Below are 12,630 nucleotides of genomic sequence, written 5' to 3' on the forward strand. Positions count from 1 at the left end.
CCGCAGACAGAGGATCCTGGCAGGCTAGAGTCCACAGGGAGGCAAAGAGTCAGACACAACTGAAGCAACTTAGCACACACACGTGCTAGTCCCACGTAACTGGCATCTTTATAAGAAGATGGCCGTGTGAGGACAGAGGCAGAGATGGGACTCACATGCCTACAAGCCAAGGAGTGACCAGAAAGTAGGAAAAAGCAAGGAAGGACTGTGCTATGGGTTTCTGAGGCAGTATGGATGGCCCTGTCGACACCTTGATTTTGGACTTCCAGCCTCCACGACTGTGAGAGGATGAATTTCTGTTGTGTGAAGCCACCTGGTTTGTGGTACTTGGTTATGGCGGCCCCAGGAAATGCACGCAGACTGTCCAGTCCACTACTCCAGGGAGGCCCCCTTTCCTGACCCCCGCTGCACATGTTTCTTTGCTTCATTGAGATGTAATGAACTTGGCCTGCCTACACACCTGAGGGGAGGCAGGCAGACCAGTTTCTATGGAGGGGGGTGATCCTCTGGGGCTGGAGGTCTCTGGGCGGGCTGGCTGAGAAAGGCGCAGAACCCACACTTTCCACCCTGGGTGAACATCCCTCTGGATATCATGGCCATCACGGGGCTCTTGGTCATTCCATTGGTTTGGCCTTGGGCTAAAAGGAGGGCCCTTCAAAGATGGGGAGGCAGGCAGCGTACCCTAGAGGGCAGGGATGGTCCAGGGCCCACCCCAACCATGAGAGCTTCTTGGGAGTCCTCAAAGCTTTGCAATCGCCCTCAAAGTTGCCTTGACGGTCACCTGGGCTCTCTCTGCCCCAGCAAGTTGCAGGTAAACTCAAATCCCCAGTGTCATGGGTTGTGAAGTGCCAAGTCCTCGCCGGAATTCCTGCAGATTAAAGCGGGGCTCTCCTCTGTCCACACGGTCCTCCCCTCCATCCCTGACTGTCTACCTGCTCTGGCAGATGTACTCAGGGACAACGCTCAGTTCTTCCTCCAGGTGCTAGGCAAATGTGCTCGTTTTGAGTGCACTGGTGAATTTAGAAATTGCACCTGAAGATCTGGGTGGAAATCACAAGGAGTGAAGGGTCTTTGTGACCACCCAGTCTCTCCCCATCCATCTCCATGGCTCGTGACAAGCGCTGACTCCTCCTCTCTCACCTCCATCAACAGACTGACAAACTGTCCCCCTTCTTACATAAAGCAGTTCTGTCCCCACCCAAGGAGCTCTGCCAAAAGCCCTTGTCAGTGTCTTTGTGCTTTATCATAGAAATTCACTTTCCTTCCTAAGTGGAATTGAGGTAACACCTAAACATGTATTTCTTTTTTTCTTGTGTTATTTCTAAAGGAAAGAGAAAGAGGGTCTTTAAAGGAGAGACTCCAGAAAGGGGATGGGGAGTCCTGGGCCAGCGACCTCCCACTTCTCAGCCACTGTGGATGGAAGCAAACAGAACCCCCACGAAACAGTTATCTTAAAGAGGCAGTGGAGGAGACCCTGTCTCTGGGACACAACTACAAGTAAGAGGGGAGCATGAAGGCCAGTCTGGTACTTAAGACCAGGGAGACTCCAGGGACCCTAAGCAAAGACTGTGATCCACCAGGTCGTAGAGCGCTGGAGGGCAAGTGGGCTGGACCCACCAGATCTCCCATGCACTGTCTGATAGAGCACCTTTGCCCTTCACTGGACATCACAGGGTGATATGCAAGACTAGGCACCTGGATAGGGCCCAGTTACCCCTGCCTAGGGGTGATTCTGACGACAGATGCTATATAGAAACAACACAACCAAGAACACCAAACCCACACTTTCAATATACTTTATTAAAAAGTTTCTTTGTATAAATTTCCTAAAAATTTTAAAATTAAAATTAAACCCCACCCCCGCACACAAAATTTTTTTTTTTAACACACACACAACATTAGAGGAATGCCAACAAATCTTCTCTATCATGACTTTCTTTTCATTCTTTAATTAAGGCATTGGTCCCACAACAGTGCACCAAGATTAAGGGATTTTGCTTCCTTCTAACTAGTTTGTTAGAAGCTTTAGAAAAAGAAAATCAGCTCAAAATCTATTTCAGGAGATTGGGGGCAGGGGGGATGAAAAAGCTGGATTCTTGTTTCTTCTCCATACACAGGCTTTCCATCTAAAGTCATGCTTAATAAAGAGGCGAGAAAACGAACCAAGCAGAAGTATATAGGGTAGCTGTGAAGTCAGGGGTTTATTTTCTAGATCTTACACTTGCCTGAAAGAGGCATAACATGAAACTCCAGAGGGAGGTTGAGTCTATAGGAACGTTCACATAAACGCCAGCAGTGGGTAACGGTTACACAACGTTCAGAGTGTACGATGGAATCGCCCGGAGACGAAGAGGGTCAGGTCCACAGACACATGTAGCACCATTATTGATAGGTTATGCGGCAGAGACTTCCTCCCAAGTCCGGGTGTAAATCAAAGCATGAAACGGCACAGTGCGAGGGAATCTACACCCGGAGCTCCTACAGAGACGACCGGCGGTGGCTGACTCCTTCTTCTTCAAGAGGTATGTGTCGCTGGTCGGCCACGCCTAGGTCCCCAGCGCGGCGATAACCCCGGGCTGCTTGATGGGCACTGGGCGTGGATGGAGGGGAGGGGAGGGGATGAGGATGGAAGGGCAGAAGAGGGGGGGAAAGTCACATTACTGACCCGCAAGAGTACCGTGTTTCTCGGGAAAATGGTCCACGGCCTCTGGCTTTCACCATCAATCTCACTCTTCAGCTCGTTTCCTTCAACGGCTCCCCTGGAGTTTCCTGGCCTGGACTTCAGAGTTCTCTGTGTCCTCTGAGCCCTTTCTCTCTATCTCCTGGTATCACCCGCCTGGCCATTAAGCAAATTCAACACTCCCGTTCGGCACTGGCCCCAGACACCCTGTGTAGCTGTTGCGACTTTATCATCAATCAAGTTGCCTAACATGATAGAGCTATCCGATGACCTTGCTGTCAACTGTATTATTTAGAGGAAGCAGGACTATTTAAAGATGAATAGACTATACAGAGACTTCCCTGTAGCTCAGATGGTAAAGAATCTGCCTGCGAGGCAGGAGACCAGGGTTCAATCCCTGGGTTAGGAAGTTCCTCTGGAGAGGGGAATGGCAATCCACTCCAGTATTCTTGCCTGGAGAATTCCATGGACAGAGAAGCCTGGCGGGCTACAGTCTGTGGGGTCGCAAAGGGTCAGACACGACTGCGTGACTAACACACAGACCATACAGAGGCTTCCCGAGTGGCGCTGGTGGTAAAGAACCCACCTGCCAGTGCGGGAGACAAGAGACCCAGGCTTTATCCCTGGGTCGGGAAGACCCCCTGGAGGAGGGCACGGCAACCCACTCCAGTATTCTTGCCTGGAGAATCCCATGGGCAGAGAAGCCTGGTGGGCTGCAGTCCCTAGGGTCTCAGAGAGTCAGACATGACTGAAGGGACTTAGCGCAGACTATATATACAGGCGCTCCCACGTGGCACTAGTGGTAAAGAGCCTGCCTGTCGATACAGGAGATGTAAGAGATGTGGGTTCAATCCCTGGGTCGGGAAGATCCCCCGGAGGAGGGCACGGCAACCCACTCCAGTACTTCAGCCTGGAGAATGCCATGGACAGAGGAGCCTGGTGGGTTCCAGTCCATAGGGTCGCAGAGAGTCAGACACGACTGAAGCGACTTAGCACACAGACTATATAGAGGTTCTTGTTAATTTTTCATTACATTATTTTCCCAATAATCATTTTTGTTACAATATTTATGAATAACAGAAACCTAGTATTTCTTTTTTTTTTTTTTAAGCCACTAGGGTGGCATGTGGGATCTTAGTTCCCCAACCAGGGGTTGAACCCACAGCCTCTGCAGTGGAAGCATGGAGTCTTAACTACAGGACTGCCAGGGAAGTCCCAGCAGCTTAGGAATATTTCTAAAGGGTGAGGAGTGGTTAGCCATATGTTTCCTCACTGGCAAAATTACAAGTATGCTTTTAGGAGATAATAATAACTCAGAAAATGAATACCATGTATTTTATTTGTACAACTTCCTCATCTGAAAATTCAATTTGCCTTCTTTTTCAAATCTATCAGCATCATTAAACATCTTTAAAAGATGAATGCTTGGTCTGAATCCTTTATCTATAAAAACCACGAATACAAGATCAGAATCACTTACCAGGAGGGCAAACCTTTTCACATTCATCCTGCGAATTAAATCTGTTTTCGTTTCCACCGCAGCCTCCATACCAGAATCTGGCGCAGTTTTCAGTTACGGAATCATAGTACCACTTTAATACAAACTCTCTGCAAGTTCCGCCGTCCTTTGGCAACTTACATATATCTTGAGGAACAAGATGGGGAAAGAGGATTAATGCAGATGTGTAAGTGACTCTGCTCCTCGCATGAGGAACTGAAGGTCTAATCCCAGTGCTGTCAGAGAAAGAAAGCAGAAGCGTTTCCAGAAGGAAAAATTCCTTTACCCCACAGAACCTCGATCTCTTTACTGTCAGGGGGACATAAGAATCACCTACAGCTTCGAGAGCAATAAATACAATCCTATCAATAAAAAGGCTTCACAGACTGCACTGGGAATCTCAAATGTTGGCAACTATTATTGGATGATTTCAGATGAAATGAATTTGTTTTCCCCTTTCCAATCACTGAGTCAGTTAGTCTACGGTTCTTTCAATGCTCAACCCCCAGAGAAGCAACCTAAATTTTAAAACCTTGGAGTTTTCTATTCCTTGGCAAAATAGCAATTATATTCTGTCAGAACATTGTTCAAAAACAAGACTCTCCATTTCACTACAAGCCAAGCTGATGAAAAACAAAAGTCAAAGTGGGAAAAGAAAATCCTTTATGAGTCTGTGCGTATATGCATACAAGCGTGTGTATGTAGCTACTAACTTTGTGGCCAGCCAAAGTTAACAAGCCAAAAGAAGTGCTAACACTGATGTAAAACTCACGACAGTGAAAATGTCACCTAGTAAAGCTATTTTGAAGACAGAGAAGCATTCTTTTGCCAGTTAAGGAAGTCTTTTATGTTTTGAATGCATTTTAAACGCATGCTTCTGATACAGCCCAGCTGCAGAGGGAAAGCTACATTTTCCATCATGCCTGGAGAGAAAAGTCTACAGTTCACACACAGTGAAACTTCTGTTTACAGGGTTTTTTTGGCTAACTCTAGATTGGGCTGGGAGAAAGATGCATTAATATTAATATCAACTGTTATCTGAAAATTTGAAAAATGTAAAACAAAGCCCCTGGAGTGGACAGCACTACTTGTTTATGTAACTAACATGTGTGAATCACTGCTCCCCCCTCCACACACACACACACACACACACACACACACACACACACCAGGCTCACATCTCCGGGGGCCTTCTCCCCAGCCGCAGGGGTGGCAGGGGTGGTGAGCTTCTTCAAATGCTGGTTGGTAACAAGAAGTTAAAGGAAAGACCTGGGTCTTCAGGTTGAAAACCAAAGCTTGGGTCAGCCAAAATGGACCAGGCTTACGGGCACAGGATTGAAGCTCAGAATTGGTCTAAGACACTGTCTGGTGACTTTGGGGAAGCTGTCACCCCTGCAGGAGGAAGGTGGCCCCACAATTACAGCATCTCTGAGTTGCAGGCTTTTCAGAGGCCCAGAAGGCCAGCAATGCTACCCAGAGCTTTTTGAAGACCTGAGGAGGCCAGGATAAAGTGATGGTAACTCATAAAACCAATGTTCCTTCTCTTATAAGTGCCAGCACTGGGGGAGAAGGCCTGGTTTTAAGGAAAGAGGGGACTGAGCAAAGTAAGACCATTCAGCCACAAACACACATCCCTTATTTAGCAGTGGGTCCCCATTAGTGTGGGAACCTGGGCAAATGGTCACCTCATCCCCTCCTCTTTCTTCCCTACAGCATCCCCCAGGGGCCCAGGTTGGTTCCACATTGTTTATTCAAAGTGCATTCTCGTCCTGGCCAACCGTGTTTAGCTCTTTAGGTCCTACTCCACTGTGGTCTTCTAAAGCAGACAAAAATCTTCCCAGATCTGAGGATGCCCAGCCTGCAGGCAGCCGTGCAGTGGGACACTGTTCCCTGACCCACTGGCTTTTCCAGTGTCCTTTGATCTTCACCTTTGCTCTCCAGCACTAAACCACAGCTCTTGCATTCTACATCCTTTATTCCAGCAGGAGTCGCTGCCAAGACCTGTAAGGTTTACTAATGAAATATCAGGACATGACCACTCTGGACACACAGACACTGAAGAACCACGAGAAATAAATTAACATGGGCCTCAGTAGTATCCAAAGACAAAATCTTGGGATTCTCCTTTTTTTTTTAAATTAAATTGTACTGGAGTACAGTTGCTTTGCAATGCTGCATTAGTTTCTACTGTACAGCAAAGTGAGCTCACTAAAGTATACATATTTGGTGCGTCTGACTCTTTTGCAACCCCATGGACATGTTGCCTTCCAGGGTGCTCTGTCCACGGGTATTTTGGGCAAGTATACTGGAGTGGGTAGCCCTTTCCTTCTCTAGGGGATCTTCCCCACCCAGAGATCAAAGGCTGAAAAGTATGAAAGTGAAAGTCACTCAGCCGTGTCCGACTCTTTGTGACCCCATAGAATATACAGTCCATGTGATTCTCCGGGCCAGAATACTAGAGTGGGTAGCCTTTCCCTTCTCCAGGGGATCTTCCCGACCCAGGGATGGGACCTGGGTCTCCGGCATTGCAGGCGGATCCTTTACCAGCTGAACCACCAGGGAAGCTATAGATTACATGTATCTCCTCTTTTCTTAATTCCCTTCCCATTTAGGTCACCACAGAGCACTGAGTGGAGTCCCATAGTAGGTTCTGAGCTATACAGTAGGCTCTCAAGCATCAAAATGGGAGGGTTTATGTTCTAACAGTTTTCTGTATGTTCTGAATTCTTCACAATGAGTATCTATTGTTTTATTACTAGAAAAAGGTATCTCATGGGGTCGCAAAGAGTCGGACACGACTGAGCGACTGAACTGAACTGAACTGAACTGAAAACATGTTAAATTGGAAATTTTTGTCTTTTATCAGTTGAGATTTCTACAGTGTCTAAAAGTAGCATTTTTAAAGGCCTCATCTTTGACATTTTCCAAGCCAGCAATTTATCAGTATTTAAGTACTTTCTTAAGCAAAATTGTGGTGGCTAAGAGGAGTGGAAAGTGTTCACAGTGCAGATATAAATATGTGCAGTTGTGTTCCTCATTAGTTTAATGGCTTCAAAACAGGAAGGTTTAATTGCCTTCGGACCAGACATTGTTGACATGATATAAAGCACTTTCAAACCTCTGAAGCAGATACAACTGGCGGGAATGAATAAAACTTTCCCATGTCTATATTTTGAGTACTGACTCAGAATTACCAAGGAAATATTTTCTGCATTTTGACTTTATTTTAAATGTAGTTGAGGCTGTATGTTAAATGTAGTTTCAGGTCTTGACCAATAGAGTTTCATTTCATAAGACATTTATGCTTCACAGTAAAAAAGAATGCCAAATGCCCTTGGGACCCCTCATAATTCAAACATGGTAGCTGACTTAGCTACCTTCTCATGCAGCAATAAACACACTGCCTTGAAGATGGCTATGTCTATTCAACCAAGGAGAAGAAGTGTTTGTAGCTATTTAATGTACCTCAACTTGTGGGGTTAAGTTAGTTCTTTAAATTATTATCAACATAAAGTCATATATTTTCCACATCACATCATTTTATGGCAGCCAACGCTATATATTCATGGTGGAACACACAAATACTGGATTTCATCAAATCTAAGATACCTTAATTTTATGATGCATTATTGTTTTATATTCCACTAAGTAAGAGAAAATGCTGCCAATAAGACACAACATGTCATCAACTTCAAGTCACATTTCCATTTTGGAAGTACTACAATGGGAAATTTTGTGCATCTTAGAATCAATAAAGTAAGCAAAACATTGGTGAACTTATTTCCTTCTGAGCTGTGTAACTGACCCAGAAATGCCTGCTCAGACAAAACATGGTCATTTCTACAGACTGCTAATTTCTAGAGTAACTAAAATGAATGCTACCGATTTTGTTAGTTATTTGACTCTCTTTTGCACTGAAACATCTCTTCATACATAGGTAGGTCAATAATTTAGGATTCATTCTATAATACTAAGAAAGCAAATTTTCTGAGGTCTTTTTTTATGTTTTTGTTTTTGCTGTTTGAAACCTTCAGAGTCTTTGCTTTACTGATCATATGCATATAAAATATCTCTCCAAGGCTTCTTCAGCCAAAAATAAGAGAAGGAGGAGAGAGATGGTGACAGAAACCTAATACAAACGGCAGTGTCCTGAAAACCAGCAGGAACAAAGCAGGCTGCACAAGAGGCCCAGCATAGCCGGTGCTTTTTTTAAGACTGTGCTAATCACTGAAAGATTCATTTAATTGCTACTAAATGCTATTTTCAGGCAGCAAATGCATCCCAGAAAAGTGGGTGTGTTTCTTTTAGATGCTGAGAAAAGCAAAAAGTGGGCAGGGATTTTTTTTCTTTTCACAAGGCTTGTTATATTTTGTTGAGAGGAAAAAAAAAAAGTATTAACCATTTAAAATGGAATCATGGGGCTTCCCTGGTGGTCCAGTGGTTAAGAATCTGCCTGCCAATCAAGAGGCCCTGGGTTCAAGCCCCAGTCGGTGAAAGCTGCACATACCAGGGAGCAAGTAAACCCGTGCACCCCACTCCTGAAGGCCGCACACCTAGAGCCTGCGCTCCGCAACAAGAAGCCACTGCAACGAGCAGCCCACACATCACAAGGAAGAGCAGACCCCCACATGCCGCAACTAGAGAAAGCCCACGCATAGCAACGAAGACCCAGCACAGCCAAAATAAATAAATAAATAAATGCGTCTTAAATAAAATGCAGTAGAATGGAACTGTGCAGTCCTGCAAAGCCTGGAATCCTCGACGTTAGTAATGACGCTATCGGTCTGCTGCTGTAGTCAACCTTCATCTCAAACTGAAGCCTTACTCACATTCCACCTCACACTGATGGCACACCTCACACTCCGTGCAGAACAGGCCCAGGCCTCATCAGGGGAGACAAAGAATCCTTTCGCTAGGGTGTCCTCACGTTCTGGGCCCGGGTCACACTTCTGGTGAAGACGTATCTATTGAATGTGAATTTCCAAAGCGGCGAACAGTAACAAACGCCAACGAAAACGCAGGTATTAGTACTGTCCAGCCTTCCTCCCCCTCACTGGATGTCATGGATCAGAGACTTGTTCATGTCACAGGATTCGGGCCCACAGATTCCTGCACAGATTCAAACACTCGTCACCATGTTCCCCAAACCCAGAGTGGCTAACTATGACAAAATTCAGTTCCCAAAGACAGAATCAAAACCTAGTAAATCTTTTATTCATGAGGTAAAAAAGGCCCACACACATAAAAAAGTGTCTAGCATTTACTATACAAGCAAGGGCCACATCTCTGCAAGCACAAACCACGTTTCTAGTGAAGCGGTGCTGCAAAAAACAAAAAGAATCAAACTGTATTCATGTTCACATAAAAATGCTAGCTTTAAAAATAATACTTGCCTGAATTGTCTAGAAAATACAGGTTTGCAGAAAGAATGCATATTGTGGCAACTGACATTTAGATGTGAAATATACATACAACTAGGGAGGAAGAATACAGTTACTGTACTTGTAAAGCTACTTATAAACAATTTATTGTTACTCCTTTTTCCCTTCTGCCAAAACATGAATATTGTGAAAATGTTTTACCCCCTGGGGAAATTTCTAAAATGCCTTAATTGTATGGGAGAGAGGGAAGGGAGGCATTGGGAGGGAGGAAAGCAAGCTTCCATCTTCTAATCTGTTTATGCATTTTAAATTTATACATTCTAAAGTAAATACCCAATTAATTCAATTCAAGAAGAGCTTTCAAGACGGGGTATGTGTATGTGTGTGTGCGTGTAACTCCATATGTTCACCAGCAAATGTTTACTAAGTGACTTCTCCAGGCACAGCACTGTTTTGTTACTTGTGGGCTAGAGATCAGTTGTGCAGAAGCTTGTTAAGAAGAGCAAGTAATTTATACTTTCAGACTGACTTGAATCACTGGGGGAAAATAGACATACATGTGTGCGTGCGCGTACACACACACACACACCAACACACACACACACACACATGAAATATCATTCAGGTCCTGGGGCTGAGGGTTCTATACAAATCAGAAGGAAGGAGAAAGGTTTTGGGCTCATACAAACCTAACTACCAGTCATCACCTTGAAAGACACACAAGCCCCGGTTTTAACATCTCTTTTCTCTCTGTCACGTGAAGAGAGGAGACCTAAGTGTTGAAGGTGTGGATTGAGAATACCTTCCTACTTCTCAATCTGTGACTCAGTCTTAAAAAACAAGACAGCCCAGCAAGATGCCTGTTTAAAGACTGTGTTGTTTATATTAGCTCAACACTGTTTATACATTCTTATCCCTTCTGGACCACACATAAGAAGACCAAACACAACCCCAAATCTCACTGTGCAATTCCCGATTATTTTCTCTCAACGAAGCATCAAATTTGCTAGAAGCTTCACATTCCCCACACTCTATGAGGGGTGAAGTTACCAACGAGTGGCGACAATATGCACAGATCTCAGGGACTCTGAAGTCAGAATGTCATCAGTCCTGACCCCTATCTTTGGTGAGATCCTAGTGGGTCCCCTATGGCTCCTCTGAACTCAAGCGCCATGCTGGGTGGGCTAGGGGCTGCAGAGAACCCCCAGAGCTGACCCATGGTCCCTCGATTAGGAGCCGAAATCAAAGGGGTTGAAAAAACTCTAGTTTGAAAAGATACACACACCTCAGTGTTCACGGCAGCACTATTTACGATAGCCAGGACATGGAAGCAACCTAAGTGTCCATCAGCAGAGAAACGGATAAAGATGCGGTGTATGCGCACAGCGTAATGCGACTCAGCCACAAAGAAAGGAACGCGAGAAGGCCACTGCAGCAGCAGGGATGGGCCCAGAGATGGTCCTACTGAGTGAATGAAGCCAGAGAAGTAGAAACACCGTGTGACATCATCACATGTGGAAGCTAAAATACGACACAAAGGAACTTACCAAACAGAAACAGCCTCACAGACAGACGTAGGAAAGAAGCCTACAAACCCAAGGGGCATCACAGCGGAGAGCAGGCAAGCGAGGAGAGGCAGACGAGCAGTGTGAGGTTAGCAGATCCAAACCACTACACATAAAGCAGACAAGTAAGCCCCTTCTGTTCGGCACAGGGAACTATGTTCAGTACCATATAATCACCCATATGGAAAAGGATATATATGTATATCAGAGTCACTTTGCTGTACAGCAGAAATTAACACAACATTGTAAACTGTGATTCAACTCTACTTCAGTAGCTCCGAATACATAGACTTCAATAATATATCTCAAAAGAGAAAGAAAAAAAAGAAACAGGCACTGAGACTTCAGTTTCCTTCTACATCTCAAACCATCACGTCACATCCTTACTGCCATTTTTCCAGTCTAAGTTAAACGTCATAACATTGAAAGTTTTTATAAAGTTTTTTTAACACAACTCTTAAGAAGTTGAAACTGAATCACCCAATGTAACATGAATTTCTGAATTATTCCCATACATTTATATCAGGAAAGAACTTGGAAAGCCCAGAGGAGCCTGAAAAACATCTGGCTCTCTGATGCTGGGAAAGACTGGGGGCAGGAGAAGGGGCGACAGAGGATGAGATGGTTGGCTGGCATCACCGACTCGATGGACACGTTTGCGCAAACTCTGGAGGACGGTGGAGACGGAGGGGCCTGGCGTGCTTCTGTTCCTGGGGTTGCAGAGAGTCGGACACAACTTAGCAGCTGAATAACAACCTCTATCACAGACCAGTTCCTAAACTTGTTTCCAAATATAAACTATTTTGAAACGTTTTGCAGCTTTATAAGTAGTTGGTTTGTTGACCCTTATTAAACGTCTATGTATGTAAGAGTTTCATAATTCCTGTACCGACTTCATTATCTTCTCTGTAATTACTCCTTATGTCAAAGTCATTATGGGTTATGGCTGAATTAAGAGATGATAGATAAATGTGAAAATACAGATGTAGATATACATATGTATACATGGACAGGGGGAAAGTCCGTCAGTGGAATAAAATACTATTCTAGTAACAGACAAGACTCCTCCAGAAACAACTAAAAGAACCAAGTCCTATATTTCCAAGCAGGCCCAAAGAGATGGAGGTGTGGAGGAGAAAACCACCCAGTTTCATTTAAATGCAGGTGAGCTAGGATACAGACTCTACAAGAAGGGTGAGGTGGAGAAACAAGGATCATTTTAAAACTTGCAATGGAAAGAGTAAAATGGGGAATCCTCACAGCTCAAAAAATGAGCGTGCTGCTGCTGATGATGATACAGGACAAAGTGGGAAAGCACAGCTGCTTTCACATCTAGGATCTACAAAAGCAGCTCAGCACCCAAGAAATGCCTTTCACCCATTAGGTGAATCCATAAGAGAAACAAACTCTGTCAAGAAATACACCTTCCTCCTCCTAACTGGGGCCAATAGGTTGTTGTTGTTCAGTGGCTAAATCCTGTCCAATTCTTTGCGACTCCATGGACTG

General features: G+C 44.8%; 1 protein-coding gene across 10 annotated transcripts in view; it reads right to left on the reverse strand.

Annotated features, from left to right (window-relative positions):
• Window positions 1-1,780: 1,780 nt before the first annotated feature.
• Window positions 1,781-12,630, reverse strand: part of COL6A3 (collagen type VI alpha 3 chain) — a 91,036-nt gene continuing 80,186 nt past the window's right edge. For all 10 annotated transcript variants that reach the window (XM_040231837.1, XM_040231838.1, XM_040231836.1 and 7 more), the window contains 2 exons: window positions 4,161-4,325; window positions 1,781-2,590 (listed from right to left, as the gene is read on the reverse strand). In XM_040231837.1, coding sequence (XP_040087771.1) covers window positions 2,547-2,590; window positions 4,161-4,325 — 209 coding nt within the window. In that variant the 3' untranslated portion in view covers window positions 1,781-2,546. The remainder of the gene's footprint in view (window positions 2,591-4,160; window positions 4,326-12,630) is intronic.

The sequence above is a fragment of the Oryx dammah genome, unplaced genomic scaffold (assembly GCF_014754425.2).
Source record: "Oryx dammah isolate SB20612 unplaced genomic scaffold, SCBI_Odam_1.1 HiC_scaffold_28, whole genome shotgun sequence".
Taxonomy (NCBI): Eukaryota; Metazoa; Chordata; class Mammalia; order Artiodactyla; family Bovidae; genus Oryx; species Oryx dammah.